At 42.1% G+C, this 11738-nt stretch overlaps 1 protein-coding gene across 3 annotated transcripts in view; it reads right to left on the bottom strand.

Moving 5' to 3' along the window:
- Nucleotides 1-11337, bottom strand: part of LOC134323509 (latent-transforming growth factor beta-binding protein 4) — a 56220-nt gene extending 44883 nt beyond the window's left edge. For all 3 annotated transcript variants that reach the window (XM_063005042.1, XM_063005039.1, XM_063005038.1), the window contains exons 1-3: nt 10793-11337; nt 3291-3518; nt 649-902 (exon numbers count right to left, since the gene is read on the bottom strand). In XM_063005042.1, coding sequence (XP_062861112.1) covers nt 649-902; nt 3291-3518; nt 10793-11000 — 690 coding nt within the window. In that variant the 5' untranslated portion in view covers nt 11001-11337. The remainder of the gene's footprint in view (nt 1-648; nt 903-3290; nt 3519-10792) is intronic.
- Nucleotides 11338-11738: the final 401 nt, after the last annotated feature.

Consider the following 11738-nt stretch of genomic DNA (forward strand, 5'->3'; position numbering starts at 1 on the left):
CTATAGACAGTCGAGAAATAAGCTTTCAGAGCAATTATTAAAACAGTGAATTCCAGGTCTGTCTTACGGGTGAAAATACTTCAAGGTCAGTCGCTAAACCAACGTTATAAGTGAACTAGAAGTGGAGATATTTAAAGTCGTCCACTTTTCTACAACAGACCCGTGGTCAAGTTGTAAAGTGGAGTTTGCAAACGTGGTTTTATTAGTTAAAGTGAGAGCTGAGGGTAATTGTACAATGCTAAATATTAAATAAACAATAAAAATGGATTTATTGCAACAGTTTCACACATACTGATTCCATCATATATTGTGTCATTTTGTGGGGCCAAGCAAAGCTTATAGAACTCAAACCTTCATTATATACATGGTGGAATTAAAATGTTTTATATTCTATGTACTACAGTAGAATCAGCCACAGACCAATAAAAGTCCCAGTCATACAAAAAAACTGTGATATACCGTGAAACTGTCAGAATGTAAAAAAATACTGTGATAAAAATTTTTGGTCATGTCGTCCAGCCCTAAACTAGACTGTGTTTTTTCCAGATATTATATATTGGTTTGAGGTTCAAGGGTCACCGTCCGCTACTGTATCTGTTGTGTTTGCACCTGTGTCGTGTGTGTGAGTGGTGACTGTGCGTTTCACACCTGTCCATTATGAACTTCTCTGAAGCAGTATTTGAACCCAGACGCCTCGGTGTAAGACGAATCTCCTCTGATGGTTTGGGCTAGGACGCGAGGGGGCGGAGCATCTGCTCTGTCGCTCAGCAGCACATCTCGGTAAGTACCATGACCGCGAGATCCTGAGAGTCCTGTAGACCCTGAAGTGACCTTCATAACCTGGTGGACCTTCACTGAGGCTTCAGGAGGATGATTGACTCGAACTGTGACCATCGGAGAACCTGAATGATACACACACACACACACACACACACATCATGGACATGTACTACAGCTCTTATCCCACCAACACACACTCTCTCTCACACACACACACACACACACACACACACACACACACACACACACACACACACACACACACATCATGGACATGTACTACAGCTCTTATCCCACCAACACACACTCTCTCTCACACACATACACACACACACACACACACACACACACACACACATCATGGACATGTACTACAGCTCTTACCCCACCAACACACACTCTCTCTCTCACACACACACACACACACACACACACACACATCATGGACATGTACTACAGCTCTTATCCCACCAACACACACTCTCTCACACACACACACACACACACACACACACACACATCATGGACATGTACTACAGCTCTTATCCCACCAACACACACTCTCTCTCACACACATACACACACACACACACACACACACATCATGGACATGTACTACAGCTCTTATCCCACCAACACACACTCTCACACACACACACACACACACACACATCATGGACATGTACTACAGCTCTTATCCCACCAACACACACTCTCACACACACACACACACACACACACACACACACACACATCATGGACATGTACTACAGCTCTTACCCCACCAACACACACTCTCTCTCACACACATACACACACACACACACACACACACACATCATGGACATGTACTACAGCTCTTATCCCACCAACACACACTCTCACACACACACACACACACACATCATGGACATGTACTACAGCTCTTATCCCACCAACACACACTCTCACACACACACACACACACACACACACACACACATCATGGACATGTACTACAGCTCTTAACCCACCAATACACACACTCTCACTCTCTCTCTCTCTCTCTTTCTCTCTCTCACACACACACACACACACACACACACACACATCATGTACATGTACTACAGCTCTTATCCCACCAACACACACTCTCTCTCTCTCTCTCTCTCTCTCTCTCTCACACACACACACACACACACACACACACACACACACATCATGTACATGTACTACAGCTCTTATCCCACCAACACACACTCTCTCTCTCTCTCTCTCTCTCTCTCTCTCACACACACACACACACACACACAAACATCATGGACAAGTACTAAAGCTAAACACTTCCACCGGTGATGTCCTTCAAGCTATTAGTGCATTCAGATCTTCTCTAATAACACCCCCCCTCCCCCCCACACACACCCAAGCACTTCCATTAGGTAGATATGCTGAAAAGACAAAGTCGTGCAAGATTTTGATATAAACAACACTGAGTCAAGAAGAGGGAGATCCCTGAACATGAGAGGAGGAAGGGAACGAGCTAAACAAGCATTTAAATTGTTTATACTGATCACTGAAATGATAAGAAGATAAAACAATGCTAGCAGTAAACATAACAGCCAGGTTAAACCCAGCGTCACAATCACTCATTCAGGTTCATGAACGTGCTGAGTCCAGACGTTTTATCTCCGGTCCGTTTAAGCATGTGGACTTTGTTATGAGTGAGAAAAAGAGACACAGAGGAATTTGTTTATGACCCGGGTTGTTACGAAACTTTACTTGTTGGGGTTACTGCTCCCAAACCACAGCAATCAGCTCCAGGACTCTGAGTACACTGCGAAGAACTGCATTTTATCACAATCAAAATTTATGCCTTATTTATTCAACAAAATATTTTCACTTAGATTATACAGTAAATGTGCTGGTGTACAAACTTCTACAATGTCATTTAATGGCACTGCCTCGTAATCTCCTCATTACTGATTATAATTCTACAGCTGCTGACTTCTTTGTGTCAATATAAATACAGCTAGTTGGACCGCACCTACACTGATCAGGCATAACATTATGACCACCTTCCTAATATTTTGTTGGTCCCGCTTTTGCGGCCAAAATAGCCCTGCAACTGTGATGCGCTGTGTATTCTGACACCGTTCTATCATAACCAGCATTAACTTCTCCAGCAATTTGAGCTACAGTAGCTCGTCTGTTGGATCGGACCACATGGACCAGCCTTCGCTCCCCACGTGCATCAATGAGCCTTGGTCGCCCATGACCCTGTCACTGGTTTACCACTGTTCCTTCCTTGGACCACTTTTGATAGATACTGACCACTGCAGACCGGGAACACCCCACAAGAGCTGCAGTTTTGGAGATGCTCTGACCCAGTCGTCTAGCCATCATAATTTGGCCCTCGTCAAACTCGCTCAGTCTGAGCAATTGAGGGTTATGGGGTCCAACTTGTTAGTGGTTGGACTTGAAGCAGCAACCTTTAGATTAATGGACTGGTACCCTAATCTCTAATTTCTTACCGTTGGTGTGGTTCATCTGTGGGTTCTGTAGAGGAAGGATGTACTCCGACTGCATCAGTCCCTGATTGGCTAAGGCGTCAGCGCTTGATGGCGGCTTCTCAGTATCGCTGGTGGAGGAGGAGGAGGAAACAGGAATGTGGCAGAACTTTCCCGTAAAGTTTGGAGGACAGAGACATCGATCCTTCTGAATGCACACGCCTCCATTCTTACACAACAGCGGACACACGACTGTGAAGAAACGACAAAGATGGTGGTTAGCATTAGCATAAGCCTTTATTCATTCTGTTTATTTGTAGATTTAGCTGACTGGCATATTGTCCACCAGAAACAATGCATGGGCATTAATGACTGTATTTGGTTCAGTAAGGTTTTAGTTTAATTATTTTAGTTTTTAGTTTTAGTTTAATTATTTATTTATTTTAATGCATTTTCTCCCGAGCTTTAGCATGTCCAATTATTACCCAATTGTGTTATGCTTCCTCTCCACTGGTGCTGACCCCCGGCCCCTCCGACACGTGTGCAGTACCGACTACATCTATTCACGAGGCGAGTTCATATGCGAATCAGCTTTGTGTACGGAGAGCCACACCCTGATCCTCACTATCCCTTGACTCTGTGCAGGCGCCATCAATCAGCCAGCAGCGGTTGTAATTGCACCAGTTATGAGGTCTCTATCCAGCTTATCCTACCCTATGAACAAAAAGCCAATTGTTGTTTATGTAGGCGCCCAGCCCAGCCGGATGGCAGAGGTGAGATTCGAACCGATGAATTAGAAATGTCAGCTCTGGTGTGCTAGCGTGTTTTACCACTGCACCACCTGAGCGGCAATTTTTTTAGTTTTTAATAACATGATCTGATCTAGGGTTTGGGCAATATGATAAAAGTACACAAATAAATCTGTAGGTGGAGATTCGGCTACACTATTATAGAGCAAGATCAATAGTGGTCAGAATAATGAAATAAATATTCTGAGACATAATTGCGTGTTCCAGCAGGACATTTTTGGAATGTTCTTCTCCTGACTGCAACCCTATCAACAATATGGGGACTCTAAAGTAGGGCTGGCTCGATACCACTTTTTATGTCCGATACCAATACTGCAAATTGAGTACCTGCCGATACCGCTACTAATCCGATACCGTCATTTTTCCTCTCAAACAACTGAGCAGTAATAATACATGTCTCAATGCACCATGGTTAAAGTAGCTATCTAAATAACGATGCTCAGACTGTGTAACAAATATTCTAAAGGAATAAATACAGAAGCTACAACATCACACTTATACAAAACTGCTGTTTTTATTTTCACTTTTACACACAGAACATTTAGCAGCATTTTTGGTTTGTTTAACAAAAGTGTCTACAATTGTAAGATGTGGATGTCAATCAAACGAGATGGACCAATTAGAATTGACGCAGATTTGCGATTTTCCGTTAAAGTTCTGTCACATTTTTAGATGATTAAAAACCAAAGCACGCTTATTAAAAAACCCTGCTGGATTTTGAAGAGGAAAACAGGAAACGGTGTAGTTTGTTTTATTTCATAACACTAATGGATTAATCGTTAAAGATGTGAGAGATCTCCAAGCCGGGACAAGATAGGTTTTCTTTATCTCAGGTGAGCGATTTATCATTTATAAAGCAATTTCTAAACAGTGTTTTTAGATGTGGCAGTAGTAGATGATTTTTTTTAAATGCTAAAAGTTTAAGTAGATCAGTGTGTTTTAATTTCTAAATGGCTGTTGTGGATGAGTTGTAGATCAGTGGCACATGTTAATCATGTCATCAAGCGTGGCACTCTGTTGGAACGTATCTTCGTGTGTTATTTGTTTTACACACAAACAATGGCCTTATTTACATTAAGTGTTATTTACATTAAGTGTTATTTACATTAAGTGTTATTTACATTAAGCAACAGTAACAGATCGGATTACATGTTTTTTACCTTCTGATATCCGATCCAGTGATTTGGGCCAATATCGGACTGATACTGATACCGAGTATCGGATCGCTGCCAGCCCTACTCTAAAGTCAAGTCTGTGCCAGAAAACCAACACATTTAATCAAACTCTACCAATTCTACCCAACCAACTTCATGCTGCAGGTCCTGACAGGGTAAATAATGAAAACAAACACCGTATTCAGGTCCTGGCAGTACGAACAATGATCCACATGAACAGCCTGAGTATGAATGTAAACTGAAAGCTGCATTCATTACCTGAGCATTTAAAATTATTTCATTAATAAAACTGAGTTTGGTTTCATTCTGACAGCATGTGTTTTCTCAAAGGCTTTGATTTATAGCAAAACTTTGGACACTGCTGGTCAAATTCCATGTTTTGCTGAATCCTAAAGTAGAAGTAAGTTCCCACATTCTCTACAGGAGAGAAAAATGCCACGTTGCTGTACAGTTCAGAGCACAATTTCTATTAACTGTCTGTTTTTAACTTACTGGGAGGATAAAACCAAATATTACATCAGCCACAGCTAATTTAGCACGTCACAGTTTAATAATGAAGTCATTTTCCGTTACAATGTGTAGAACGTTGTGTCCTGTGAAGAACTTATTTACTTATTTTTACTTCAACAAACCATAAAATTTGATCAGGAGTGTTCAAACTTTTGCTTTAGACAGTATATATACTGTAGTCCATCTGTTTCTCTGCATGCTTTGTTAGCCCCCTTTCACCCTGTTCTTCAATGGTCAGGACCCCCACAGGACCACCACAGAGTAGATATTATTTAGGTGGTGGATCATTCTCAGCACAGCAGTGACACTGACATGGTGGTGGTGTGTTAGTGTGTGTTGTGCTGGTATGAGTGGATCAGACACAGCAGCGCTGATGGAGTTTTTAAATACAGTGTCCACACACTGGCCACTCTATTAGACACTCCTACCTAGTTGGTCCACCTTGTAGATGTAAAGTCAGATGCGATCGCTCATCTATTGCTGCTGTTTAAGTCGGTCATCTTCTAGACCTTCACCAGTGGTCACAGGACGCTGCCCACAGGGTGCTGTTGGCTGGATATTTTTAGTTGGTGGACTATTCTCAGTCCAGCAGTGACGGTGATGTGTTTAAAAACTCCATCAGCGCTGCTGTGTCTGATCCACTCATACCAGCACAACACACACTAACACACCACCACCATGTCAGTGTCACTGCAGTGCTGAGAATGATCCACCACCTAAATAATACCTGCTCTGTGGTGGTCCTGTGGGGGTCCTGACCATTGAAGAACAGCATGAAAGGGGGTTAACAAAGCATGCAGAGAAACAGATGGACTACAGTCAGTAATTGTAGAACTACAAAGTGCTTCTATATGGTAAGTGGAGCTGATAACATGGACAGTGAGTGTAGAAACAAGGAGGTGGTTTTAATGTTATGGCTGATCAGTGTATTAAATATGTTTGTTTGCTCAGTATTATTTTCTTGCAACATTGTTGGGACATGAAATGGAATAAATGTGTGTGTGTGTGTGTGTGTGTGTGTGTGTGTGTGTGTTTTATCTCTTCTTTCAGCCTACTTGCAGCATGTGGCTTTAATTTAGCTACTCCCCCTCCACACACACAAACGTTCTTTCTTCAATTCCAGCATTAATAAAGAGTACCAGAGTGTGTGCGTGGAAGAGACAGAAAGCATGTATGATTCCCTAAAATACACAATATCCCCCAAACACCCCCTTACCCCTCCCTGTATGAGGGAAATGATCTCATCAACATCACATACAGATGTGACCCAAACACACTGGTACCCCTCCACCTTCTTAAAAATAAATAAATGAAATATTCTGTTTTTCTAACTGAAGTTGAAACTAACAAAAGTGTTTAATAATCATTATTATTTACTTCACACTGAATAGAAATGAATTAAACTTTACTTTAGATTTACGACTGAACAAATTCTATAAATATTAGCACCCTTGGCACAGCTTTTGGCAGCAACGACACAATCAAGCATTTTCTCTCATTCAGAAAAAGATTTCCGCTCTTCTCTCCATAAGTTTTGGCAGGTGCTCCCATGTCCACTATTAAACCCCTGCAACTCATTCAAAATGCAGCTGCCTGTCTGGTTTTTAACCAACCCAAACACTGCCACATTACCCCACTGCTGCCACATCACCCCACTGCTGCGTTCTCTTCACTGGCTTCCTGTAGCTGCACACATCCAGTTTAAAACACTGATGCTCGCCTACAAAGCCAAAAATGGACCAGCCCCAAGCTACCTTCAAGGTCTAATCAAACCCCGCTCTGTACCACACAACCTCCGAGCCACTAGTCTCGCTCGACTTGATCCTCCACCCAGGACTAAAGGAAGACGAGCATCAAGGCTTTTCTCTGTACCAGCACCCAAATGGTGGAAGAAGCTTCCTCTGTCTGTCCGAACATCTGAGTCTTTCGCTGTCTTCAAAAAATTGTTAAAAACCTTCATCACCTCTTTACTAAACACTTAAGCTGACTTGTACTTACTTACTAACACCCTTATTCTTATTCATTTCTTGCAAAAAACAAAAAAAAAAAAAAAACACTTTGGTTCTGACAGGGTTTCAGCAGATTTGTGTTAAAAGCGTGTGCTAAATGCAGAAAATTTAAATATATTAAATTCATTCTTCTTCTTCAGCAAACATCTCTCAGGTTTCAGCTCATTCCACAAATGTTCAACAGAATTCAGATCAGGACTCATAGCAGGTCACTCATCCATTCTTGGATATTTTTTTATGTGTGTTTTGTGACTAAGTCACAGCTTTCTGATACTGTGCTGATTATTTCAGTCCCAAAATACCTCGATTGTCTTCTGACTTAATTTTTCACTGCAGAGATTCAAGTCACCCAGTGCCTGAGGCAGAAAAGCAACCCAAAAACATCACTGAGCCTTCTTCATGTTTCATAGTAGGCATGATGTTCTTTTTGTGTCCTGCTTGTAGTACAGGAATCCTCCTGGGTCTTCTGCCAAAGAGCCCTTATCATTCCGACCTTGGGCCATTTTTTTATAGAGACCATGTCCAGAGATGCTGGCTACAGTCCCATGGGTCTAAAATTTCTTAATAGTATCAACAACTGTGGTCACAGGAACATCAAGATATGTTTGTTTATTTAATTCTTAACACCATGTCAGCTGCTATGGCTATTATCATGGCTGAATAATAATTGCAGTCTTTAAACATCAGAGTAGGGGGTTGATTTGCTTTCTTTACTTGTGTGTTAGAGGGTTTGTAACTTATATAGTGCTTTTAAGTGCAGTGCTTCTAAGATTTTAAGCAGTTTTTTTGGTGGTGGTAGTGGGGGGGTCTTGTAGATGGTCTTGTAAGCTTTATGTTGAGCATGCCCGGCTATGACCTTTTCTCTACACTCTTCAGACCGCTCTCTGATTTTGCTTCTGTTCATCAGAAAGAGCAGGATGAGGACATTCCTCCTTTTAAACTGAACTGACCCCATGAGTGATGGTGGGCTTGAAAACACTTGCAATACTAATTACATTAGAGCAGTCTGCTGAAACTCTCACCACAATGCAATTATTTCTTACAACTTTTAAATGATAAATCTGTCTCAGTTATTTCAGAACGTCTGTGTAAAATAGACATTTCTGGGTTTGTTCCAGTAAAAACACACATGAACAGAACAATTTTGAGTTTTAATTTTAATAAATGAAAGGGGGGGCAACATCAGCCTCATCTGCAGATGACTTCTCTTAAATCTGTAACTGAAATGTCAACACTTTAGGATTTTGTTTATTTATTAGGATTTTAACATCATGTTTGACACTTTAGTTACATTCATGACAGGAACAGGAGTTACTCATTACACAAGATTCATTAGTTCAAGTTTAATATCAAACACAGTCATGGACAATTTTGTATCTCCAATTCACCTCACTTGCACGTCTTTGGATTGTGGGAGGAAACCGGAGCTCCCGGAGGAAACCCACACAGACACAGGGAGAACATGCAAACTCCACACAGAAAGGACCCAGACCGCCCGCCTGGGAACTAAACCCAGGACCTTCTTGCTGTAAGGCGACAGTGCTACCCACCGAGCCACCGTGCCACCCCATTAGGACTTTCTGTTCAGTAACGGTACAAAAATCTGGTAGTCCACAGGGTGCACCATCGAAATCAATTCATTTTTATCAAGGCTGATCTGTGACATGATTGAACAGTCGTGTGTCCTTGACGTATTAAAGCTTTGGTTAAACTAATTCTGGTTTTGTTTATCTTTCTTTAAATGAAAATAAATGCTCTAAAAGTATTTTGAGAGACTAAATCCAGTCCTACATGCACAGTGAGTTTTATACACTGGGAGTACATTCACCATGTCCTACTGCTTGTTTTAACTAAGCTAAAGCTGGACAACAGTTCCCAGGCAACATGGTGGCTAAGTGAGTAGCACTGTCGCCTCACAGCAAGAAGGTCCTGAGTTCGATCCCCAGGTGAGGTGGTCGGGGTCCTTTCCGTGTGGAGTTTGCATGTTCTCCCGTGTCTGCGTGGGTTTCAATTGAACACTACTGTACTGTTAATGCCCGGGACACTTGCACATCAAAACTACCTATTTAATTTATGTAATAGCATACACAGGATTTTCACTTTTACTTCCATTTTTTATTTATATATTTTTTCTATTTTCTATAGTTTTTATATTGCACAAAACTGCACCTTTTTTAAAACCACAATGTAAATTGCACATGCTAAATGTTTACAAATGTTTTCTATGTTTACGGGTATGAATGTGTGTGTAAGGAGAGAGTGAGCTGTGTGAATAAGATTGTCTTTACTGTATTTTTCGTGCACTGCAAGCATCTGTGTAACCAAAAACAAATTCCTTGTATGTGTGAGCATACTTGGCCAATAAAGCCTGATTCTGATTCTGATTCCTCCGGGAGCTCCGGTTTCCTCCCACAGTCCAAAGACGTGCAGGTGAGGTGAACTGGAGACACTAAATTGTTCAACATAACCTTGTGAACTGATGAATTTTCCTACCATTCCTGTCATGAATGTAACCAGAAGTGTAAAACATGACGTTGAAATCCTAATAAACAAACAAAAACTAAGCTAAAGCTGGACAACATTTCCCTGTCTGTTGGTGTGTATTGTTTGTGTGTAGTGTTGTGTGCCAGGCCGTCTTATCCAACCAACATCAGTGCCTGACCCGGCAAATGCTTTTCTTGACTGATTTGGCACAAGTACCCACTGGCACAATCCAAAATGGATCAATGTGTCTTTCTCTGATGGTTTAAACATGATTGCTTGAACACAATGTGTGTTATTCAGTTGTGGTTAGTAGGTAATCGCTCCAAAATACCTAATAAGGACATCAAACATGTAGGTTGTGTGTGTGTGTGGGCGGGTGGGTGTGTGTGTGTTTGATGATCCTAGAAGCAAACAGCTGGAAGCAGACTTCTGTATGTGTGTGTTTAGTTTAGCTTAGTAAGTTTGTTTACTTACACACAAGGATGCACATGTGTGTACTGATCTGAGATCTGTGTGTGTGTGTGTGTGTGTGTACTCACACACTCTGAAGCCAGAGGTCTGTGTGTGCTCCTCGTTGCTGTAGATGGTGGAGATGTTTCCCCTCTCACAGTAGTTGGTGCAGCGGCCGGCGGTGCAGCGCAGCCTGCAGATGGTCGGCGTGAAGAGCACTTTAATCCTCTCGGCAGCTGAACACACACACAACAGCGCCGACACGCAACACAGCAGCGTGATCAGTATCCGACACATCCTTCACACACACATGCACACACACACACACACACACTCTCTCTGAGCAAGCTACAGCCAAGAGGCAAAGTGTCCATGCACCCCTTCTGCTTCCCCGAGCGTCTGCTTTTTCTCTTGCAGGACTCAAAAACCCCAAAAAATGTCAGACCCTCTGCCTGACACACACCTCTGTACACGTGTGTGTGTGTGTGTGTGTGTGTGTGTGTGTACGGACGTGAGCGTTTCTAAGAAACACAAAACAAACTGCAAGTTTCCCGAGTTAGAAGATGATTGAGTCCAGTGATGGAAAGAAGCACAGTTTGGGCTGTGTTCCAAATCAAGTGTGAAGTGAAGATCAGATCCATGACACACTGCAACACATGAGAAGAACCTCCAGCGTCATATGGGAGCAAAATGGGCGGCGAACAAGGCAGGAGAGAGAAAAAGAGAGAAAGTGGGAGAGAGAGATTTGGAATCTTGTTGGCACTGTACATGTAAGTGATGTCAGCACTGTTTGGAAGTGTGTGTGTGTATGTGTGAGTGTGTGTGTGAGTACGTTTGAGTAGGGGGTTGTCCACAAAAAGAAGGGTCTTTTTTTACTTACTTCTACAGACACACCATATGCAGCTCATGAGGGGCCCCTCGGCCACCAAAGGCCCCTTAACCACTTAGAAGGGGACAAAAGTATTTGGACGCCTCTTCTGCCACACCCATTGATAACAAGTGTATATAAGTTAACAGTACAGTGTAGGTGTTACA

The sequence above is a fragment of the Trichomycterus rosablanca genome, chromosome 11 (assembly GCF_030014385.1).
Source record: "Trichomycterus rosablanca isolate fTriRos1 chromosome 11, fTriRos1.hap1, whole genome shotgun sequence".
NCBI lineage: Eukaryota > Metazoa > Chordata > Actinopteri > Siluriformes > Trichomycteridae > Trichomycterus > Trichomycterus rosablanca.